Genomic DNA, 26,123 nt, shown 5'->3' on the forward strand with positions numbered 1-26,123 from the left:
GGAAACAGACTTATTTTTAACCTGATAAAGCCAAGCAGGAAAATATTTGCCTTTTGTACTACACTCTGGCACTGGCAGAAACAGGAAGCGTTAGGATTAGTTAAAGGTTGCCAAAGCAGCTCACAGAGAGAGCTGAATAAAATGCCGGATTCATAACCCAAAGCTTTTTCTGCGTAAGGCTGACGTCTTCCAAGCAGCAGTAGGAGGTGTAGGTGCCGTCTTAGGGGCTACATCAAAGGTGTCAATACACAACGCCACAACTTCAGGATGTTGAGCAACTGCAACCCTCACTCTGATCTGCCAAGCCCCCATAGCCTTAGCAATCTTATATGCTGCTGCACATTGAATCATGATGAAGTGCCTTTGGGAACAATATACCAAATTACTCATCTGAAGATCACAATAATAATAATAATTTTTATCAAAGCCTAGCTGACTAGTAGTCTCCGAAATGCTACACCCAGTGGAGAGAGAACTAGATTTTAAAACATTGTCAGATGGGAAGGACATTTTTCTTTCCCATCTGCCAACTATGCACAGTGATAAATATTCTGCCCAGTTACCTAGATGATCTGTTCTTTATTCAGCTCAGATATAAAAAGCACTTTGTGGAATGATAATTAACTATTACAATACTGTTATGTTAAATTTGTCTTTGGAAGCTTGTTTTTTGCACATTGTATTAGGATAGGAAAGTTACAGCATTAGCATGAAGACGGGAAACTGTAGCCTTCCAAATGTTGCTTAAAATAATCCCTAGCAGCCCTGGCTAAAAGCTAAAAAACATCTGGAGGCCAAAACGATAATAAACTTCAAATTAGTTCTTGAATTCAATTACTATTACAGCCGAAAGGCTTACCATTAAATTCAGGAAATCTGCTGTTTAAATCTTATGAACTTTTGGAGAATTTTTGGTGAATTAATGCCAAAGACATTTGCTTGTGAATCACCACTCATTCATCAATAATATTATTGGTGGGGTATGCTTAGACATGGATAATTTATAAGAGATAACAGGATATTCTAAGGGAGGAACACTGACACCAATGTTGCCAACAACATATTACTGCTAGCATGATTAATTGCTTGCTTCTACATAATTTTCTCTTGGAATTAAGGCATTTCGTTGAAAGACTTCTGTTTGATTACTGTTTCCCTAAACGCTTATTTAACTTTCAAGCAAAAGCCAATGTTTAGAGATGGAAAGTACATTTTAAATGGTAAAAACTCTCTTCGTAATATCTCTAGTTCAAAAAATTGAAATCCTGTAGCAGAAGGAAAGTTCTATTAGTGTAAACAATAATAAACTAATTGAAATGAAAGTCTGATTCAATTTCTATTTTCCATTGCCTCCTCCATCCATCTCACCCTAACATTTCTCAGAAAAACACAATGAACGTTCTGGAGATTATATATTTTATGCAATTACATTAGGAAGACAAGCAAATAGATATCGTCTCACTTCTGCAATTCTGATGCTTGTTTGCATTTTATTTGTGAAGCTAATGATGGAAAGGAACACATACCCCTTTCCAAAATAATATATCTCCATAGGATGCAGAAGATGCCATCTTGTTAATATTGGCATTAAGTGTCAACCTCACACAAGACCCTGACAAAGTTACAGTGAAGAAATTACTGATGAGGTACAAGAAAATCAGGAGAAGGGAAATACTGGATACTGGTGTGCTGTTTTTTATATTCTACAAAAGTAACCTTTCTAGGACTGAAAGACCAGAGTTTAATTGACTATGCAGACAATGTAGCAGAACTTGAAGTCTTATCTTTTGTTCTATTTTTAAAAGCCGATGGACAATTCTACTCTTATATAAAGCACTGGCATAACAATAATGGTAAAAACAGCTGGAGAAAGAATTTTAGAAAAGGGTAATTTATTACTCTGCAAACTAATATTAGTTTGCTGGCATAATGGTCTTGATTGCATCTTGAAATTTTAGCATTAACAAGTTGGAAGTGAATAATGGATCATACACACTTAGAACTAGAGCTGGAATTTCCATCTCCACCCCTACCATAGTCCATGTAAAAATTAAAGTATTTATAACATATGCCTCTCCAACTTCTGTGTGCGCTCATTCAGTAAATGAAAATCAATCACCACTCTGGAAGATTTTACTATTAAACTTCTCTTGAATTGAAATAAGGAAGAAGAATTTTAAAAAATTCCTGGCATATTAATTACAGTATAACTCATCAAGGTATTTCTGATATTTGATATTTGTCTTGTTCTATGATATAATTCATTCTAGCATATTGGGTAGCAGGTCTAATTTAAATAAAAAACCAAGAAAACAGGATGGGGGTAGTTTGAGATTAATATCCTTTACTGATAGTATACTCTATAATTTGTAGATAGATTGTTCTCAGGGTTCAGTGGCAAAAGGTCTAGCTCAAAAAGTAGCCACAATTTAGACTGAAGATCCTGGTACATGGTTTGGAATACACAGTAGACATTCTTAAGCTCAAGTAAGAATCTGAGACCATGCACCTTACTTTTTGGTTTTATTGCTATTTCAATAATAAAAATGGAAAAGCAGGGGAAAAGGCATGTGCTTCCCCAGCTAAGCTTCTATCATGAAATCCTTGCAGACAAATAAGATTTCCTTTGCTATGCTGTGTTAATAATATTTACAAAAAAAAAAAAAAAGAGACTAAAATAAGATCACACGAGATGTCTTGGGTGCTTTATCATGGATCAAATTCCATTAACACTGAAGTCTTCATGACAGTTTATAACATGGGTGTCAAACTTAATTGTGTCACATAACATCACATGACATATCGCGATGTTTTTCCCCTTCGCGGAGCTGGGGTGGACGTAGCCTGTGTGTGATACATCTGGCCTTTGGGTCGCCAGTTTGACACCCCTGCTTTATAATAAGAAAGTTGTTCACATTCACACCATCATAACTCTACCCTACACAGAAAATTAGATGTAAAATACAGGTAGTCCTTGACTTACAACAGTTCATTTAGAGATTGCTTGAAGTTACAACGAAAAAAAGTGACTTATGACCATTTTTCATACTTATGACTGTTGCAGCAGCATCCCCATGGTCATATGATTTACATTTGAATGTTTGACAACTGGTTCATATTTATGACAGTTGCAGTGTTACCTTTTGGCAAGTAAAGACCATGGGGAAGCCAGATTCACTTAACAACGGTGTTACTAATTTAACAACTGCAACAATTAACTTAACAAATGGCAAGAAAAGTCGTAAAGGGAGGAAACTCACTTAAGCTCAATTTTTCACTTATACAGATCCTATGTATAAACTGCAATGAGCAAACCTGATCATTCTCAGTATTAAACTTGAAATCCTCCTGTACAATCACTGAGATCTTCTAACTAATTCAGAAATAGAGAGTACTCAATATAGCATGAAATTCCTTTTCTTTCCCAAACATCTACTTTAAAACACACAAAAAGATAAAGGATTAGAGGAACATTCCATAGCAAGTCGCCCTCAAAAATGATATACAACCACAAAGCTTTCTTCTATTAAAATTTCTAGATCTTTAAAATAAGGAAAAAGTGGGTGTACCTATTCTGTTTTCTACCACAAATGTTTCTTTCAAAGAATTTGTATGAAACTTGTGTGAAAATATGAAAATATTTACAGACCCTTCACATCCTGGACATAAACTGTTTCAACTCCTGCCCTCAAAACAACACTGTAGAGCACTGCACACCAGAACAACTAGACACAAGGACTATTAATCTTCTCATTACTCCTTATCACCCATCCCCTCCCACTTGTTACTGTATAACTGTAATTTGTTGCTTGTATCCTTATGATTTTATTGACTGTTTCCTAGTATGATTCAATTGCTTATTGTACCCTATGACTGTTATTAAGTATTGTACCTTATGATTCTTGACTCTTGACAAATGTATCTTTTCTTTTATGTACACTGAGAGCATTTGCACCAAGACAAATTCCTTGTGTGTCCAATTACACTTAGCCAATAAAGAATTCTATTCTATTCTATTCTATTCTATTCTATTCTATTCTATTCTATTCTATTCTATTCTATTACACAAAGTGTTTTCTGAATAAAGATTTTAAAAATCCAAGGCAAAGCACATTTTCTTTCCTAAATTTTATTTCAGTTACAATATTTGTACAGCATATAGACTTCAATTCATTGGCGAGATAAGATATTTTTGATTATTTGACAATCCTATCTGCAGTAGGCAAGAAACACTTACTATCCTCCATTTTGAAAACGAAGTATATTTGAGCCACACCACTAAGTACAAATATTCAACCACATTTAAATAATTATGATAGCCAAAAAGTTACCTGCTACTTAGTCAAATTTATATGCACTATGTTACCTGAGCTGGTGGATGCTGGAGATTTGCTGCGTCGCGATGGACCTGGGCTCTTGGTGGTGCTCCGACGTGGTGTTGAAGCTATTTTGGTATACGAAGTAGATTTCACTACACGACATTCTAAAAGTCAGATAAATAGCATTCCATTAGTACCCTGAACAGCATTCTTATTTCTCAATATGATTTATAGGGGGAAAAAGATCTTGAAATTATTCCTTGCTGTCCTTCATAAAAGTGTGGAAATCAAAACCCATGACTTTCCCAGATTCTGTGGTGCAATCCACATTGGTGGCCTAATTACAAAAACTCAACTTTCTTTAAAGGGTCAACTTAGAAGGAACAACTTAAAAATGAAAGCAGTTGAAGAAACTGCTGCAGATAAATGGACACATTGCACATAAATCTGAATAACCATGTCTTCCAGTCCTCCTGTTCGTCATTTGGATTTGCAGTCATGTGTGAAGTACAGCCAAGTATATCTGAAAGGATGAATCTGAAATTTATTTCCATATATCAAGAAAGATACATAAATCCTTCTGTCTGTCACACAATATTTTAAGAAAAATGTAATATGTTTATTTTTCCTATATAATTTGGTGAACACAATAAAACACAGTGTGTATTGTGGGCAGAACTAGACTATTTCAGATTTTCATAACAAATGATGAAAATCAATGAAAAAAATAAAATTGCCCTCCCACTTGGGAACAACTCTGTGTCTATAAATGTGCTGAAAACCACATCTGCAATATGAATCTTTGACTAAAACTTGAAGAAATCAAGTTCATATGAAAGCTGATAGAATGAAGTTATAAAATATTTGTCCAATATGTAATTGAAGTGGAAAAATATGTAATTGGGGAAATGGATCCAAGTGAGTCACTTGGGAAAAAAATCATAAAATATGAAGTTGACTTTTGGGCAAGTATGCAGAGATCCTTTTGTCTGGTTCTTGTAAGTTCTCTCGTTCTGGTGGTTTAGATTCCACTTTGAACCATTTCAGGGTAGATGTCAACTAAAAAGATACTCCTTTGGTTGTTTTGGCTGCCAGAAAAAGGGAGTGGGGAGAAAACAAGGCATTCTTGAAATGCCTAGATAATCACCTGGGCAGCCCAAAGTTGTCAGAGCATAAGAAGGTTATTGGAGAGCATGATGGAGATGGATGTGTCCCATTGGAGAAGTCACATCCGGGGGTGAGGGAAAGACCAGGGTCAAGGGAGAAATGTATGATGTAATTTAGTATTGGCTGCACCCAGCCATGCGCCAACATGGCAACCTCTAATAAATCAATTTTCTTTTCTCTGAGATGTGGCTGAGACCTTTGATTTGAATGAGGGTGGATTTGTTGGAACCCTGACAGTAGATTCCACATCTACACCATGTAAGGGCTGTGACAGTTTATTACTTATTTATTATTATTTAGCATATGAGGAGAACGTGGCAGAAGAGAAATAAACTTATATACACAGTCCACATAATTAAAACTTCTATGGTAGTGGCCTGATAACTAGATGTCCAAAATTCAGCTGTCCAGGCAATTGCCTCTGGTGTTGCTTCATGCAGCACTTCTAGGCAACTGGTAATACCTAGCTGGGTGTATTGTTTTGATTTGGAGCATCAAGGTTTAAATAATTAAGTATCACATTAAACTTGCATGCCATCCAGAGACATAGTTGTGGGTGGTCATATAAATCATTTAAATGAATAAAATAAGAAAATAAACAAATAATTAGATAATTAAAGTAATCTTAATAGTTAACTGTAGAGGTTATTATCATTGTTCCTTTACTAGGGTCAGATCACTTTCTGTTCCAAATGCAATCAATTACCATCTGTCTCTTCCACGGGACCAAATTCATTCAAATGGCCTGCCTTTATGGACACAACTAGTTTAAGTGAGTGCTTGGAGATATCTCCAATAATCTAGTGCAGGGCTGTCAAACTCCTGGCCCATGGGCCGGATGGGTCATGCACTGGACATGCCCATGTCTGGTTTAGCGAAGGGGGGGAAAGTCCCAATATGTCATGTGATGCTGCTGTGATGAAGTGAGTTTGACACCTCTGATCTAGTGGGTGAAGGTCCTGGTTCTTCAATGACAAGAATTGGCACTTGGAGCTATTGATGAAGTTGCTTTTAAGCAGTTTCTTTTTGCCAACTGATCATCAGTATCTCCTTTATTTTTGGATGCCTTCTGTAAGGTATTTGGGATATTATACCACCAAATTTGTGTCATTTTAGATATTTGATTTTTGATTTTTTTTTTGTGCTTTGCTTTTTGTGGCAAGCCATTATGAAGGAATGTAGACCTGGCCTTGGGAAGGGGAAAAGAATAAGTCAACTATTAATGAAGACTTTCAGAAAAAAATATTTAGTCTCAAGAAAGAGGGAGGAATAACAAAGATACTCAAAATAATGCTTTCTTTATTTTGTTTGTCATAAGATGGAACAAAGAGAAACTCTAACATGTTATCAAGATTTTGTTATTCTTAGAATTCCTGCTGTGTCTGTTTCAGAACCTTGTATATCTCAAAGGGTTGACTTAAGTCTCAAAAGCCCCTCTCCCATTGGAGAGGCATCTGGCATAGTGTTTCAAGATAGCTGAACAGGCAAAGGAGAACATGAACAATTGGAAAGGAGGATACACTAACTTGTTTAGCTTTCTTGGCATTGGTGACAAAAAAATACAATGAAAAACAGAAAAACGAAGTATTTATGCCTATCTGTATATTAAATTACTTTTTCCAGCATCCGAAAGACTCATTTTTCAAATGCAGGAATGTGCTAGAGATTAGGAGGCAAATGACTTCTGTTTATAGCTTGTTAAGCTTTTGTTAATTTCAGGCCATAGTACATGCATGTTTGAGGGTACTAATTAAGGTCAAGGAGCAGAGCTTATTAACTTGTGGTTAGCATTTATCAGGAAAGCACTGTGCTGTAGAGGAAAGCTGCTGAGGAACAGATTCTTTGTAGATATAGGTAGTCCTTGAGATACGACTGATTATTTTATGTTCACACATTCCCAGCCATTGTAAATAATTGCACCATCACTCTCGCATCACCCTCTGTCAGCTTTATGACCCCTTGGGGTACTCTGCATTCACATGACAATTATTTGTGATGTTCCTCACTGGTTTCTAGAGTTTTTTGCCAGTTTCTCTCAAAAACCATCCATTCAAATGAATGGATCCGCTTGATAACCACAGCATTTGCTTAACAATCATACCCCCCCAAAAAAAGCCATAATATTATGTCCAGTCACATGGGTGTCTCCAATTATAACCGTAATGACTTACAACTTGGTTTTTGGTCAAATTATGGTCATAGGTCTATCTGTACTCAAAAAGCCAGAAGATATTTGATGTTAAGGTTATGCCTAGGCTAAACAGAAGACTTGAGAACAAAACAAAGGACATGCCCTCCTTTTTCCAGACATTGGTAATCGTAATTGGACCTAGAGCATGATGACTCATCTTTGAAATACCCTGCTATCTGCAGAACAAGTTAACAAGGCATTATTAAAACATCAACAGCAGTGGGATACACAACTAACAAACATGTACAACTACAACGTGAGAAAGAAACTCAAAATTGTTCTGTCACGGGAACAGAACTGACTCAAGACATCAGCTCTTTATTTGCTCTCAGTAACTTCAACAAAACTGGAGCCGCGGCAGCCTCTTTTATAGTGGCTGCTCACGGCTCGCGGCCAATGACGGCTTCTTAAACTTTCCGTCATCAGGCGGACCAATTACAAAACAGCATTCAAGTATTCAGTAAGGACCAAACAGTAATCAGCATTGGCAGACCAATCATAATGCAGTATTACAAGTATGCAAATATATAACACCCCTCCCCACTTGGTTAGGTCCAACCTACGTTACGTAGTCATGTAAGTAGGTGGGGCTTTTATGGTTCCTACTTGATCTGTGCAATTCAGTTGTGGTGTTTTCTTCGGCTGGTTCGGACGGGATTGCTGTCTCTCCCGTCTTTCTCTGTGGAACCTCTTGGAAGGGTGAGTCAGCCATGCCGCTCCCACCTGGTCTACCTGGGCTGGTTGAGTCGGCTCTGCCACTCCCACCTGCTCTACCCGGGCTGGTTGAGTCGGCTGGGCTGCTTCTTCCAGGAGTGGCTTTGTGTTGGTTTTCCACTGCCAGCTCCCTTCTTCCGAAGTCGTCTGTAGGTAAGTAGTTTTGATTTCTTGACGGGCCTACTGGTGGTGTTGGTTGGTGATTTGTTGTTTGTCATGTTAGTGGAGGGTCTCCCCCTCCCCTTTTATTTGCACTTGATGAATCTCCCCCCTCTCTGGTTTTATTATTGTCTGGTTGATTTGGTGTTTGTGCGTGGGTATGTTCTTCTCCCTCGCTCCTAGGATTGTCGGTGTTTCTTTCTATTGTTTCTATTGTTCTAGACCATAGTTGGTCTATGTGTCTCTTCCAGCTCCTTCCGTCCTCTGTGTCTAGTCTGTATGACCGGGGTCCCATTATTTGGGTTATTCTAGCCTGTATCCAAAGTGGATCCCCCGTAAGGTTTTTGACGTATACTACTATACATACTATACTATACTATATCTCCCGTTGTAAATGGGCGATACTTACTGGAGGAATCTGGTGGCTTTTCAGGGTTGTATGTGGGGTGCAATCTATCCAGGTACAACCGTAGTTTTCTGCCCATCAAGAGTTCTGCTGGGCTCTTATTATTCACGGTGTTCGGGGTTATATGTTGGATAGTTAGCATTTTATAGATTTTGTCTTGGATGTCACCCGTGTCTAATTTATCTAATGCCTCTTTGGTATACTGAACCATGTGTTCCGCTCATCCGTTTGTAGCCGGTCAACTGGGTTCAGTTAGGGCATGCCGTATGCCCTGTTCGGCGATAAATTTTTCAAATGACAATGCCGTGAACTGCGGCCCGTTGTCTGAGACCAATAGGTCCGGTAACCCATGCGTTGCGAATAATTTTCTTAGTTGTTTGATGACGGCTTCTGTCATTGTGGAGGGCATGATGCTTACCTCCAGCCAATTGGAGTAAGCATCTACTATAATTAAAAATTTATGTCCTTTTGTGGGTCCAGCGAAATCTATGTGGATCCTTGACCAGGGACCCCTTGGTGTCTCCCAGTCAAGGATAGATGCTGGAGGGGGGGGTAGGTCTGGACTTTTGTCATTTAGAGCATGTTCCTACCCATGTTTCAATATCCTTGTCCATCCCTGGCCACCATACGTAACTCCTAGCCAGGGATTTCATTTTTACGATACCCGGGTGTCCTTTATGCAGCATATACAGTACTTTCTCCTGTAGCATTTTTGGAATGATAACCCTATCACCCCACAGTAAACATCCCTTCAAAGTTGAGAGTTCAGTTTGTCGGTTACGGAAGGGTTTAAAGGTTTCATCATTATCAGTTTCCGGCCAACCCTTACCTACCCAGTTAAGAATCCGCACCATCAGTGTGTCTTTTGCGGGTTTTTTCACAATGTCTGATGCAGTGATGGGAAGGTTCAGTAATGTCTCAATTTGTAGAGTGGACATGGTTGGTGCCGGGTCGTCTTCCAGGTCAGGTAGGGGTGAACGGCTCAGGGCATCCGTATGGGATATGTCCTTTCCTGGCCGGTGGATTAACTTGTAGCTGTAAGCGGCGAGGAACTCTGACCACCGTGTCATTCGTGGTGACAGGATGTTGGGAGTGGCCCAGTTCCCCATGAGTATTCCCAAGAGTGGCTTGTGCTCTGTAATTAGTGAGAATGTCCCACCGTAGAGGTATTCATGGAATCTTTTGACCCCCATTATTGCAGCTAGGGCTTCTTGTCCAGTTGGCTATAGCTCCTTTCTGCCTTTGACAGTGTTTTGGAGTAGAAAGCGATTGGTGCTTCTCTGCCATTGGGTAAGGTGTGGCTGAGGATGGCGGCGATGCCGAATGGTGATGCGTCACAGGTGACCGTTAGTGGCAGGGTGTCGCTGTATTGAATTAGCACAGATTCAGATGTCAATAAGTCTTTAACTCCCTGGAATGTGGCTTCCTCACACTCAAGACCAGTGTGAAATCAGCTCTTTATTTGCTCTCAGTAACTTCAACAAAACTGGAGCCGCAGCAGCCTCTTTTATAGCGGCTGCTCGCGGCTCGCGGCCAATGACGGCTTCTTAAACTTCCCACCATCAGGCAGACCAATTACAAAACAGCATTCAAGTATTCAGTAAGGACCAATCAGTAATCAGCATTGGCGGACCAATCATAATGCAGTATTACAAGTATGCAAATATATAACAAAAATAATGCCACCTTGATTTTTTTGTTTGGTATAATAGAAAGTGAAGAAAAACTCTGACAATTTTTCCAGATTCTATTATTCTATATTACAACAATAAAAAGTATTGCTGGAATTCCTGCAAAACATGTTTCCTGTCCTGACCTACCAAGAAAATCGGACAGCTGCTGAGTCTGTTTAGATCAGGGCTGTCAAACTCTTGACCTGCGGGCCAGGGGGCCATGCCCACACCAGGTTTAACGAAGGGGGGAAAGTCCTGATATGTCATGTGATGCCACAATGACATCAGTTTGATACCCCTGGTTTCAATGTTTCTCAACTGTGACAACTTTAAGATGTGTGGACTTCAACTCCCAGAATTCCTCTAGCTAGGATGAAGTTGAAGGCAAGTGCACATATCTTAAAGTTCTCAAAACTGAGAATTATATATTTTCTTTTGCAGAATCCAGAAAGGCAGAATGAAATAAAGAAGTACCTAAGAACATTACAGTATCAGTTAAGCCTGTAAAAGCAATTTAAAAGACTAAGTTAAAAGGTATGCTTTCAAGTCTTTCTTAAAAGCAGAGATTGGGAGCCAACCTTAACTTGGACAGAATACATTAGAAATCAAGATTTACGTAGAAGTTGTTCAACCAGCTAACAAGAAGGCGTGCTCAGGAGGAAACACCTGAGGAGAAAATCCTCAAGAAAAGGTCAAGAATTTTATGTTAAATGAAAAAATATTGGGTCACAATATTATACAAAAACTGAAACATATTGTTCAAAACTTCAGAAATCAGGTTGCCTTTTGTAATTTTCTAAGCATTAAAAACAAATAATTGCCTAGGCTAGATATGTATATCATGTTTTATATGATATAAGGAACATTCTTCATTAGTTTTTAATTATACATTCAGTGGCATATAGCAGAATAAAGCAATTTGCTGCATACAATATGAGAAGGAAAGAACAACTAAAACTTGGATCTGAAAAAAGACCTGAAGTTTGACTCTTGGGATATTTAAAATGGCCAAAATGTCCTCCTTCTGCACCAACTTTTTTAAAAATAGAATGTATATTCATTTGAGGCCCATTCCTGAAAATTTCTTCTGACATTTTGTGCCAACAAAATTTTTCTCCCTTGGGCAAAAATGCTGTACATAATTTGTATATTGTGATATATTGATATCACAATATACAAAAGAGTATATTAAAAATGAGCACATTAAAATTAAAAGATAAAAACATACTATTTCACATGCAAAGTGTAGGACATCTGCCAATAATCATCCTTTCCCTGTTTGCTAATCTAATATAAACAAACTATACTTACAAGCCCAATGTGGATTATGTTTTGGATACTCAACCTAAATTTAGTTATCTTTTTCTAATTTTCTTTTATATTGCCTAAGGAAGAATACTGAGGAACTCTAAAATTGGAGAAATTGCATATTATTCTGCCACTTTTTATCAGGTCCTGGTAAATAACATTGCCCTAATTTTACTTTATCTAAGCTAAAAAGTTAAATGTTCCTTTCTTATTTTTCTTGGCAGCAAATTCAGAATTGAGATCATTAATGACATTTTTCCAAGACTCCATTCTAAAGAGTGAATAGATAATGATAGCCTTGATTGAAGCACTGGGAAAAGTAATTTATTTTTAATCAATTACAATTTGGAGAAAGTTCTCTGTCCTTCACAATTTGAAATGGAAACATACAAAGGTGAAATTTAGAAAAATTTCAACCAATTTCTAATATTATATTTTAATATTATGGGTAGTTAAAAAGCATTATGGATAGTTTAAAAGCATTATTCTATTCGCTTATTGTATAAGAGAAATATAAAATATTTTAGTTTTAAGGAAAGAGAAGTTTGGGTATTTTACAAAATCATCAGTATCCATCTCCAACAAATCCATATTCTGGGTGGTCTGTCCAATCTGATAAGAAAATCACATGGAAATAAAATAGTGTTTCTTTAGCTCAGTTGTAAGCCCTTTATATAATATTACATTTTTCCACCTTGAAAGTATAGGATCAGTCCCATGTATACATTTTTCAACTTCAGAGTAACAGGAATTTCTACCAGTAGCTGGTAGAAATTTAGTTCATCTCCCAGAGCCTATAATAAGATTGGAAACTAACTTAATAAGCTAGATATTAGTTAAATATTCAGGTCAAAGAAGAACACCAAGGCTCAATAAATGGAGTGGATGGGTGAGGGGAAGAACCCAAAATACTGAAATAATGTTTGATCCCTTCATTCTAATTTGTTAGCCAAAAACTCCCATTCAATAATAATAATAATCTGATCATTTCAAATAACGAATCATGCTTGCATGGAGGCTTATGCCCCCACAGGCTCTGGCAATTGCCCCCTTACAAATCTCCCTTCAAATATGTACTCTGAGGCAGTTGCAACCATATGGGGCAATCTAGGACAAAGGAGACGTCATACATCGGAGTATTTTCAAATCAGAGCAAGCCAGTAAGCCATCAAATGGAATGCTCAACTATCTTACTTTCCTTTGTCACATTCTGTGAAGGGTTCTGAATATACTGAATGTTATTTTAGAAGTGCTACAAAGAATTTAATTTAGCCAATATAGGAGTACTACAGATAATTTAATTTAGACAATATTGTTGTCACAGAAGGCCATTTAACATGGAATAGAAAGTTGTATATATTCTTCTTTCTTATTTTAATATAATTAATGTATGTTGATGTATTCTCACTCAGGTGGAGAATAGTTTTTCTCCCTACCACACATCTAAAGCTCATGCTATTAGTTCCAGGAGGTGGCACTAAAAATTCTATGAATTTCTCTGATTTGTAAGGATAGGTTATGGAATTTCTACCCATTCACAAGGAAAGGTTAAGCATTCCCAAAAGAAGAAAGTGGTAATAAAAACACTATAAAGCAAACTAAGAACATGGTGACTCAGATAATTTTGGGGAGAGGATAGGGATGACTTCTAATCTTCTACCATACTGGCTGTAAAAAGTATAGAGGAGGTCTTTGAGAGAAGGAAGAACTGTTATCAATGCAGGAAACAGAGCAACATGACTCAAGTCTTTATAGTGAAATTTAAGAAAGTGTCTCAGACAAACACCACCCTAATTTAAAGAAAATAAGAGAGAAATGAGGGGAAGCGTATTCAGATTTACTATAACGTTCTAATAAACTAATGTTAAAACTATGTGGCATCTTTTTCATGGTTTTGTAGGGATGACACTGGCTTAACCCTTGCCTTTATTTCCAACATTTTGATGGCCTTATGTAAAACATACATATACACGGACACATAGGTATATTTATATATAGTGTGTGTATGTCTTTTTTTAAAAAAATATCAATAACTATTTTTGTATTTATAAATTTTATATTTATATAATAGAGGAGTAACTCTAATCAATACAGAGAAGTAAGAAGTAAAATGGTCACTGCATTTTGGTACTACCAACTTAGATTAGATACATTTTCTTGGGTCCTTACAGATGGAAAACTTTGAACCTTGCCCTTAATTGTATCATTTATGGACGGACACACACACACACACAGAGAGAGAGAGAGAGAGGGAGAGGGAGAGAGAGCGAGCAATGAACCCTAGTATGAACTTCAGCTTAAATTATTTTGATAGCCCGCAGAAAAGGCTTCAGTGAGTTCTTTGTCACTAAGAACATTTATCAATTTATCAAGTCCTGGAATTTGTTTCCTCAGAAAATGTATTTGGTTCCTTTTCTCTTGCCAGTGGAAAAGAGTCAGAGCTCCTTCTTTCACCAGCCCCTTAGTATTGTTTTTATCTTTGCATATTTTACTTCTGTTTCTTTTCTTTTACTGTTATTAGCTGCCTTTCTGGAAAGCCAGAGAATGAAGGTCAGGTTTAATTTTGATTTGGTTGGACCAGCATGGAGACTTTCCATCATCACCTTCTATGAATTGCCTTTTCTAATCAGAAGTTGCCAGTTTTTTTGTCCCAGTGCTAAAGTTTCTAAAAAATAGCTCATTTAAGAACCATTCACAGTTGTGATGGTTCTGAAAAAATAATATTGAGACTAATCCTTGCATTAGTGGTGCGTGGTGGCACAGTGGTTAGAATGTAGTACTTCAGGCTACTTCTTCTGACTTCTGGCTGCCAGCAGTTTGGAGTTCAATTGTCACCAGCTCAAGGTTGACTCAGCCTTCCATCCTTCCAAGGTCAGTAAAATGAGGACCCAGATTGTTGGGGGCAATATGCTGACTCTGCAAATTGCTTAGAGAGGGTTGTAAAGCACTGTGAAGCGGTATATAAGTAAGTCTAAGTGCTATGGCTATTTACAACCTTTGCAGGTGTGCAAAACAAAGAAAAGCTGAAATAAGGTCATAAGTATGCATGTAGTAGAACTTTATAATGCCGTCCTTTTAGCGATCCCAAGAAGGTTCTCCACTCATTTGCACTCTAATTGAGGTGATTCTGAGGATACAGATAAACCGCCAAGTGGTCTCAGTTACTTTCACAGTGCTAATGACCAGATGAATGCAAAGAATATACATATCTCCATTCCCCACCAGTTAGTTAGGTCTGAAAAAGCTTCTTAGATGATACATGAAATGTTTTCACAGGAAAAAAACAAGAAAGTCCAGTTGCCTTTTAAGGAAGAAAGCATTTTTGGGGCTACCTATAAATTAATTTCACATACTCCCTGCCATTACCAATGAATAATGAACAGGTGATTACTTGGTATTACTGATTTTCTAGATATCTAAGCAACTTATCTATTTAATGACCTGTAGAAATCTTGCCTTGCTTTGTTTTTCCAAATTTCCACTTTTATCTTGATCTTTTTTTTCTTGGTTATGCTGTTTAAATTAAACCTGCTTTGGCTTAACAAAAATTCAATGCTTTCTTAAATTGAATTTTTTTTTTTACTAATTTGGCTTTGAATGTAACTTTAATAGGTCCTTATGTTCACATTTAATTAATCATGTTTATCCTGGAACCAGCTGTCAGTTCTTACCTGACTCTTGCCTGGCTTTTACTTCTGTAAAGCTTGTTCAAATCTATCTTACCAGAGGGAGACAAAGAGTTGTTTTAGAGATGCATGCAATCATATTTTTGGAAACAACTGCAAATAATAAATATTTCTTGCACAGCAGTTTAGGATTTATATAAGATGGACTACTGCTAAGTATGCAACATTTTAAATTGTTCCTGTACTGCTGACTCTATAATAAATTTTTGTGAAATCACTGAAAATTGTTACCTATTAAAATATGAAATATTTAGTACAGACAACAGATAGACAACACACGAAATTCACCAGCAACATAAAAATAATGGGAATAGCAACATTAGAGAGGAACACTTTATAATTCCTTAGAATATGCACACACAATACTTAAATTTCTTTTGAATTGTTCTTTTCACAATTAATATTCTAACCCTTTTTAAATAAACCATTTAATGTAAATAAGTGGAATGAAATCTTGGTAGGGAAACTGAATGCAGATTTGATTTCCTCCATCACCACTCGCCTTATATGGTTTTCCAAGAGAACAAAAAACTTATTTGTAAATATGGATCAGAACCTGTCACTGAGCATCTGCTAAGTTAAAACCTAAACCTAATCCTCAACCATCTCCTGCTTTTTTCTGTGACAGGGATTAATTTTTGGAATTGCCTCAAGGATATTGAAAACTATTTTCTCAGAGATGAAGACAGTTTCTTGGCTCTGAAAACATATGAGCTATAAAGATAAACCACTGAGAAGATCAAAACCGTTCTCTGTTATTGAAAAAAATCATTTAATTGTAATTGTTAGGATGCCATTTCTGCTACTGTGGGGATGTCATCTATAATAGAGCAATACTTTTTCAGTGTCTGAAAGGTAATAAGAAATAGATTACTTAGGCAATGCGCAACTTGGTTCTTAGTTGCTATGAAATATGGAATATTTTCTCCATATTTAAGCATTTTTAAAAGAAGGATTACAGTTAAAATATATTACCATTGCATTGTTTCTGGACACACTATCATTGTCTAGGGCCAACAGAAAAATTCTTAAAACTAATGATACTTTTATGAATATTAGCTTATGGATAGAAGGACCAACAAAACTGGGTTGCAAAAACTCAAGACAATCACTAAATGTAGCATAAGATAAAATGTTTTCCTTTGGTACCACCTAATGGTTATCTGGATTTGTAACACTTGTTATAGGAATGATTCCAGACTTAACTATATTTAATTTCTTTCTTCCATTCAATTGTGTCCAATTCTTAGAGACTGCCTGGATAAGTCCCTGTAGTTTTCTTGGCACGAGTTCCAGAACTGGTTTGCCTTTTCTTCCTTTCTAGGACTGAGAAAAAGTGACTGGCCCAAGGTCACACAGTTGGCTCTGTATCCAAAGTGGGCTAGAAATTGTGAATGGGCAAGTTGCCTTAGTGCCTTAGCCACTATACCAAATGAGCTCTCTACTATATAATTGAATCAGATGACTTTCAATCAAAAGGACTTGATTTGTCTCACTGATAACAAGGGATCCAACCAAGGTTAAAAGGGTTTTAAAAACTGCTTACACAAACGTCAAAGATTCTCAGTAATTCGGGTAGAATTGTCTGGAAGATGAAGCACAACAAATTGACTTATTTTCTTGTTGGTGTTTGAGATGTTTCACTGCCCATCCAAGCAACTTCTTCAATCTGAACAGGAGAGGTAACAGAATATACCAGTCCTAACATTCTTAGGGGTATTTCTGTACCAACTTCAGGGTTTCTTCCCCTAAATGTGTGAAATAACATTCTAAGTTGCCACATACAATTGTTTGGGAGTTGAATCATGATATTTTGAATTTTTGACATTTATATTTATGTTTACATAAATGTTCTACTTATTGAAGCATTGTAGGCTAATAAATTATAGTCCTTTTTGATTTAAGAAAAAACAATAATATTTACAATGTATAAATGGACACATACTTAAAATCACTTCATAAAATCAATTTGAAAGCATATTCAAGCTGTTGAAATATCTACATTTCTTATAGTGAATATTTTTGTGTGTGTAGATGTCAGAGGAACCTGGAAATCACCCCAAATTTTAATTAATGAGTTCTACATTTTGACCTAGAAAATGTTTGAGCTACAAAATCAGTGGGAACTGCTTTGGGTGATCAGCTTATCTTCATGACTTCAATTATGATTAATTCTTTCTAACTAAAGTTTTTGTGTCTTTTAAAATATGGAGATTTCTTATTTAAAAGTTGTAGTTCAGAGCAAGTTGACACTAGTATCCAACATTAAGGTTCAAGAATCACAAATATTAGCCAGCTTTAAAAGTATAAAGTGCATATAAAACAAAGAAAGAGAAACTACCTTAATCCATTACAAGTTTGCAAATGACTGAAAAAACAACAACCAAGTAGCCAAAGTAAATTAACCAGTAAATCACAGTCAGCCAGGATATGTGAAAAGATGTAGACTGTCAGTGTTCTGAGTAATGCACCCATTGAAAGCAGATCGCCAAGGCAGGTAGATTCCTCTAAGAACATGTTTATTGGATACATCATATTGGCACAACCAGTGAAAACCAACTCTGAAAGTTCCCATGGTTTTCATCTAATTAAAAGATTAATACTTCCCCCCTTCTCACTGTCATCAGTCACATTGTTCAAAGTATATGGCTGGCAGGCTCCATTCCTCCTTCACCTGTTACAATGACTTTGGTTTCCACAGGAAAACTTTTTATTTTGACTGTAAGCTGAACTATCTACTTCCCCCCTCCTCTTCTTTCTTTGGCTTCATGGCAACTGTGAGGCAAGACAAGATGGCTTCAGCCAGGTTTGCTCAGAGTTGACATAATTTATGTTTTCTGGTCAGTTGACAACCATATATAGTAAATCTGGATCTTATGAATTTTCAGGTACAAGTGCAATTTTTAAAAGATTGGTAATGTTATACTTAAATACTTAAAATTTGGGAACCTCCCAGAGTTGTCTGAAAAATGGGTGCCTATATTGATATTTTAACTAAATAAATACTGAAGAATAAACTACCCCAGCCTCAAAAATTTAAAATGACATAGTCCTCTCAAAACACTGGTTATGTATTCACTTTTCTTTCTTTTTTTGTCAGACATTTAACTTAGATATCTTATTAACTAATGACCACTATTTCTCAATTTTTAGATTTGTATAAAAAAATCAAAGTAAATTTTAATATTGGAGCATATATAAAATTATGTGCTATAAATAGAACATTTTAAATCTGAAAGGAAAGTATAGAAAGCTTTGTAGTAAACTAAAATGAATGAATTAATAAAATTAGCAATTAATAAAATTAATTGCCAATTTTTAGGTTGGATTACATCAAAATTGCTACCCAAATATAGGATTCATCCTCAGAGAAACTATCTGATTTAAATAAGTATCTGAAATTATTAATGAAGGATTATGTTCCAATTGTATTTACTATACTGTACCACATACAATTATTTCGAGGGAGTAATAACAATGGCGTATAAACTATAGACTGTCAAACAGAAAGATATACCAGATTTATAAAATGGATCAGTTCCAAATAAATGTTCATCTGCTTATCTTTTAATTGCTTCACAGCTTGTTTTATATACAAGAATTCTTTTTTATTTAAATTATTGGTTTGCAATGTTTTTCATTTGATTTATTATAGGTCCCAAACTGAAGAGAGAGAAAATAAATGTGAAGGGCAGCAGATTGCAGAACTGTGACAATTTTAGCTGAATCTAATCTGGGCCTGGGAGGGTTCAATCTCTTTTCCATAATATGCAAATTTGGAGATTAATGCAGATAAAATCTAGTGCATAACTTTAATCAACATTTTCAAGTGTTAAATCAGAAATCTGGTGATTTATATTGAAAAAGCAGATCTGAAAAATGGTAACTGATTTAGATGAAACCAGAATAATTCAGCTTGAAAAATACCATTGAAAGTTTAACAAAACTCTGCAATTGAAGTTACATATTTAAACAAGCATCTCTACTCAGCAAGTATTTACAATTCCTACAAATGACTTAAAACGGTAAGATCAGCATTTATATGTGAGATTCTTTCATAGCAGTTATTCTAATAGCTTAAAATTGAAGTCACTTGCTGAGTGATCAAACATTTCCATTCAGTTAAAAACAGTCCCACCGTTCTCAGATTTATAAAATTAAAAGTGGAAGGTCATATTCTGCATTTATCATGGCATTTTCTTTCAGATGAAAAGCACAGAGATAATCTGCTTTTCTGAAGAATCTCCACAAAAGGCTCAGAAGTAGTTCTTAGTAAAGCTCTGATCACCAATGCCTATACAGTGGGCACTTTAAAGAGAGCTATGAAACAGACTCAGCCTCTAAATTTGAGCACATACATTTTTATCTGTTTTTAATTATTGATGTGATTTTTTAAATATCCAGATGTTGCTGAGATATTTTAGAATTAAAGCAATAGCAAGGTTTTTTTTAAAATATACCTGCTTTTTGGAGACATATTTGGGTTCAGGAAAATTATTGGAATGCATTTTAAGTTCATCCTATTTAGAACAATATTTTTTCCTGTGATTTTAGCTTTCGTCTGTATTTTCTTTTGTATTTAATTTTTTTAACACATACACCCACTGTAAAAGTTTTTCTTCATGATTTTTTCAAAATTTGTGTCAGCCCAGTTTTTTTTTATTTTATATTTTATCCTATGGAAATATTGGTCTCTGCAAGTATAAGTTTCTTTCTTTTTTCTTAGACTTTTAATTCTATACAATGCATTTTTTAGTTTTATAGAATATAAAAAGGCTTTATTTACACTTAATAAATTGAGCAGTTTAAAATATGTTGTTGCTTATTCAAAAGGTCATATTCTTCCATAAGGGGTAGAATGGTTTGGTGATGTGTTAGCCAAATATAAATGGTTGGAAATTCAGAATTTGCTACAGGTAAATAGTTTGTATTGACAAATGTTTACAATTTGTGATAGGATATAAAAATACTGACCCATTATTTTTTTCTTTACATCAATCATTAAGTCTTTTAATAAGCGGAAAGGAAAGGAATCTCTACTATGTAAAATAATTTTTAAAAATTTGAAAAGTAATGATAATTTGTTTTTAATTTTAATGAAAGCAAGCTTTTTCTGAATAATTTCAGAAGACATTATTCTTTTAAACTGTTTCTTTGTCTAGATGCTTATACTTGGTGACAAAGAAATTCCAGCCAAAGACTTTCTAAAACCAGTGAGAGGCATTACTATGTTATATAGCTCTATCTAATCAACGAGTAACAAGATAGAAGAGTGCTATGTTTCCGATGTTGTTTCATATATTCATTTTAATTACTTCGCATTATAACTATCTCAAAATTTGCTGCAATGCAGGAGAAAATTGAGGAAAGAAACAAAGCAATAAAATGGACTGTGCTACCATAATACATCTGTTTCCAGATGGGAGTCATTCAATTCAGCACATAATAAAAGTAGAGAAAGGCCTCTCCTGCAAATGATTTGGAAAAAATCCCAGCAATAAAGACTAGTTGAAACAAACATCAATCCTACAAAAAATCTGTATTATGAATGCAAATAATTTGATGTATCTTCGTTACACTGAGAGTTTTCAAATCCAAAATGCACACAGTAAATGAACTGCACAGGCAGTGATGCAGTGGGTAAGAGGAAACCTGCCAAATAAACAGAATTCTAGCCTCCCACTTCAACACCCAACCTCCTCTGTTGGATGAAAATCTGCAGCCAAAGAGTACATTAATCTTCTAATTTCAGACAACTGCAATCTTACAAAGATACTACCAGCTTAGAATAAATCAGAACAGCCACAGCAGTGAAGAAAATAGGGCATGTGATTAAGATTTTGATTTCCTTTTGTGGTGAAGGTCCGTGTCTTCATTTAAACAAAAATATTTTCTTTTGCCATGAACTTTGCAGTAAGACAAAAATAATTCCATACTTAATAGAGGATCTTGGGGCAACTAGAAATATATATCAGTTTCGTCACATTGTCACTTATTCCTAGCTTTGCAGATTTTTCTAAAAATTCAAAAGTCATGTATAACGATCAGAGCTTTGTTTCACTTTAAATATTCAACAGTAATCCTTTAAATGTCACAAACTGCAAAGGTCTTCCTTCATTCCTTCCTTCTTTCCTCCCTCCCGTCCTTCCTCATTCCTTCCTTTTTCTAAAATATTTTATAGTAAGGGGCTGTCTGTCAGGCACATGATAAAGGATATTTATTTTTCTTTTTTAACATATTTCTGCAAAATACTAAAATCCAAAGAATGTATGTAGGATGACTATAGCCATCTGCACATATTCAATGTATTCCTTTCTTTAAAAATGATTTTAGAAAACTCTTTTCCTTTAAAATATGAGAAATGAAAAAGTTACAAAGGAAGAGGAAATGTATCTGAATCACAAATGAAAGAGTTCCATAGTTATCTAAAAGCACATGTGTTTAGAAACACTAAGCCAACACCGATGCTAGTCTTCACTTAATGAACATAGCTAGAATCAGCAATTCCACTGCTAAGTGACATAGATGTTAACCAAGACATCATGCAATCATGACTTGTGATTTCACTACTGACTTCTCCATGAACTAAGCCTATTGGGAGCTGGCTGTAGACTTAAAAAGAAGGCTTAAAATAATTTTATTGTCACTTTGAATGTACACTAATGTAGACTAAACTGAAAGTGCATAAATAGAAATAGTAAAGTGCACAAATGGGAATCATGGTACTGCGAGAATGCTTTCAGTATAAGATGGGCATAAGTGTGACAATCAGTCAGAACAGTTCCTTTTCAGCACCATTATAACTTCAAATTGTCAGTAAACAGGACAGTTGCTAAGGTAGTCCTTGTTTAGTGACTACAATTGGGACCAGCTTTTTGATTGTTAAGCTAAGTGGATCAGTAAATGAAACTGCAACTGTGCTTATAATCTGATTTCAATTTTTTCTTAGCTTTATAGGCCTGAGAATATCGTAAATGTGAAGATTGGTCACAAGTTACTTTTCTATCACCATTATAACTAAGAACAGTTGCTAAACAAGGTAGTCAGTAAACAAGAACTATATATTCTTTGTAACTCAAGTATTGTATGAGGTAAGGTTGCAAGCTAAAATGTTAGCTATTCAATTTTTCTAATTAATTAAATTGCCTTCAGAAGAGGTACAGTAGAATCATAAAATGGCAACAAGTATATGTATTTCTAGTTGCATTAAATGGAAGGAATACAGTTAATAAATTCTGAGAGGGTTTTTTTTATCTTACAGAATAATCTCCATAAAACACGAAGCTGTGTCTTTTTCTCATTTGCAGAATTGCCATTCTACCTGGATAATTCTTTATGCAGACACACACATACACCTCCCTGTTCAGTAATTTTAAAGAAAGAAGAAATTCTCCATGGGTACAGACTTTTAAAGTGTGCTTTAATTTGAATTTATTCTTAAAAAAAAAGAAGCTTCTTCAAGTCTATTGCATATGTTATGGCAGAATGTTCTGGGAATTCTAGTTCTGACATATCTGAAAGGCACCAAATAAGATAATGCTGTTTTAAAGACATCAGATTTAACAGATTAACAGAGTTGGAAGGAACCTTGTAGGTCATCTAGTCCAACCCCAGCATCAAACTTATCACATCCTTATAGAAATGGGATTTCCTTCACATTACTGCTTATTTTAGAAACTGGGAATATTCATTGCATGCATGATTCCAATATCTGATTCATTTGCCAGTTAGAACACATCCATGTTGCCAAATGAGTAATCAACTCTAAGTAACATTTAAAAAAAACTCTTTTCTGAGCATATGTGAACATCATATACTGACAACTACCTTTCAGAAAAAGTGATACAGTATCTTAATATCCATCTCAGACTGAGCATCAGAACATTAGCATTTTGCAATTGATGATATAGTCTGGCTTTCTTGATTGTTCTGAGTTCACCTCTGGTCAGAGAAATATAAATATTTGGCCCTGTTCCTTAAAAGGCACCAGAACTAAGATTAATACCAGGAATTTGCAAATAAAGATTTCCTGCCCAAATTCCAGAATGTGATGAAAAAGATATTTTGGAAGAGGTGGAAACATCAAACTCAGTGGCATATTTAGGAGTCAGTTTAAAGGCAATCTGTAGAATTAGCTACATTAGCATTATCCTTAGATTTTTGTATTATAGGGTATAAAACCAGTGGTGGGATTAATTTTTTTTTACTACTGGTTCTGTGGGTGGGGCTTGGTGGGCGTGGCATGGCTTGATGGGTGTGGCTTGGTGGACGTTGCAGGGGAAGGATACTGTAAAATCTCCATTGCCACCCCATGCCAGGGGAAAGATTATCACCAGTTCTCTGAATTGCTCAAAATTTCTGCTAACAGTTCTCCAGAACTGGTCAGAACCTGCTGAATACCACCTCTGTATAAGATGCTATAATGGCATCAATAAAGAAAATATGAACCAATACTTTGAGGAAGAAATTAGGGCTCCATTATTACTTCCTTACAACATAGTACAGAAAATATTCTGAAGAGGCTTTTATTCCACCCCATCTTTTATTTGGTAAACTAAAATTTAATGAAATAAAATATACTACGGTTTAGGATTTATAAGAAGTAATTTTAAACTGTCAAATCTAATCCCCTGCCTATTACTGGATTAAATGAAAACTTACTGACCAAAACTGTGTTTCTTAGAAAAAAAGACAGGGCCTTATTTTCTTTCAACCCCCCCCAAAATGCCTAGGCCATCTTTTCGAGGGGTGTCTTAATTTTCCCCCATGCGCCTTGCCTTGCCACTGGGCCACTTCTATCATGGCTGAAAGGAATGCCCCATGTGCCTTGCCTCTTCACCAGGCCGCTTCTTTAGTGGCCGAAAGGAATGCCCCATGCGCACCATTGCGTCTCCACTGGGCCATTTCTGTAGGGCCAAAAGAAGCTATTCCTCAAGCTTAGTACAGACTGAGGGAAGAATGGCAAGCAGGAAAATTCCCCCTTCCCATTTTCCTCCCATTCTCCAAAAAGGCTCCATTCCAAAGTTTCACCATTTGGAATGGAGGCTTTTTGGCGAATGGCAGGAAAATGAGGAGGGGAATTTTTCTGCCTGTCATCCATTCCTCAAGCTCCCTCTCCCTTCCCATTTTCCTGCCTTTTGCAAAAACGGCTCCACTCCAAGCCTTCAGCATATCCCAGCACCCTGCAAGGTTTGTTGTAGCGTTGCGCATGCAAGCGGCGGCATTGCTGTGAGGTTCATCACATTGGCACAGTCTCTTCAAGCACAACCCTGCAAGGATTGCTGTGCCAATGCATGTGCAAGTGCCCGGAACCACTGCGAGTTTGGATACACTGGTACAGCCACTCACAGCAGGATGTCAGCTGCACCGGTGTGATGAAGCTCACAGATGTGCTGCCATTCATGAGTGCAACGCCATAGCAAGCCTTGCAGAGTCCTGCTCCAAGAGGAATGGATAGCAGGAAGAAAATTCCCCATCCCCTTCCTGCCTTTCATGAAAATGGCTCCACTCGGGGTCTTCAGTGTCTTCCAGGATTGCAACGCTGAAGGCTCCATTCCGAACCTTCAGCGTTGCAATCCTGGGATACGCTGAAGGCTCGAAATGCTTCTGCTTCAGTGAAGAATGACTTTTACCCCTCTCTGCAACCGAACAGTTGCCACCCCTTCCGTACCACCACTCCTGCTGGCCATGCTATCCCCCGGACTTATTTTCAGGGTAAGGGAAATATTAGGCCCACCCCCCAAAATTTAGGATTGGCTTATTATTAGGGTGGGTCATGTTTTCTGAGAATCATGGAAGCTGTCCAGAGCCTTTGCTTGAAGCCATGGAGCAAAGAATAACACACTTATCTCTTTAGATAATAGATGTGAAGGATTTCTGCTACTAGGAAAGCCCTTCTCTAAGTTTCTTCAAGCATCTCTTGTTTGATGAGTGAGATATATACACTTTTCCCATACTGTACTGAACCTAGTATTTTTTGAGTTTAGACAACTGTTTAATAATATGTATTTTGGTATTCCATAACCTACCGTGAAAAATCAGAGGTGTGGTTTATTCAATAAAGTATGATTAAATAATTTATCATAACACATAAAGCTAATATTGTGCCAACAATAACAACAATATGGCAACCACACTTTGCCATTAAATTATGGCACATTATGATAAACACTAATGGGCAAGATATTCAAGAAGGCTGTATTGTTTGACACACTCTATAAAATGGTTTGTGGTTTTTTATTGTTAAATTTGATTTTTTTCTTATTGCGGTCCTCTAAGAAATTCAGGCTGCTTTCTGAAATCATGTTTTCCTGATATGCTTCCCAGGCCAGCTCATGAAATTAAGCACTATCCTTATTAGATAATTAACTGGGTAGCAAGATATGACTCATCTTGGCAAAAGGTCAACAGAAAAACAGATCTGACATCTCAAATGCCATTTCAAATCTAAATTGAATACAACAAAACAAAACAAAGAATCTACTTCATTATAATATGGAA

General features: G+C 36.2%; 1 protein-coding gene across 2 annotated transcripts in view; it reads right to left on the minus strand.

Moving 5' to 3' along the window:
• DCLK1 (doublecortin like kinase 1) overlaps window positions 1-26,123 on the minus strand; it is a 171,743-nt gene that overhangs the window by 74,456 nt on the left and 71,164 nt on the right. For both annotated transcript variants that reach the window (XM_026708829.2, XM_026708827.2), the window contains exon 5: window positions 4,367-4,483. In XM_026708829.2, the coding sequence (XP_026564614.1) occupies window positions 4,367-4,483 (117 nt within the window). The remainder of the gene's footprint in view (window positions 1-4,366; window positions 4,484-26,123) is intronic.

Source organism: Pseudonaja textilis, chromosome 7, assembly GCF_049901715.1.
Source record: "Pseudonaja textilis isolate UNSWEBS1 chromosome 7, rPseTex1.2, whole genome shotgun sequence".
NCBI classification, from domain to species: Eukaryota; Metazoa; Chordata; class Lepidosauria; order Squamata; family Elapidae; genus Pseudonaja; species Pseudonaja textilis.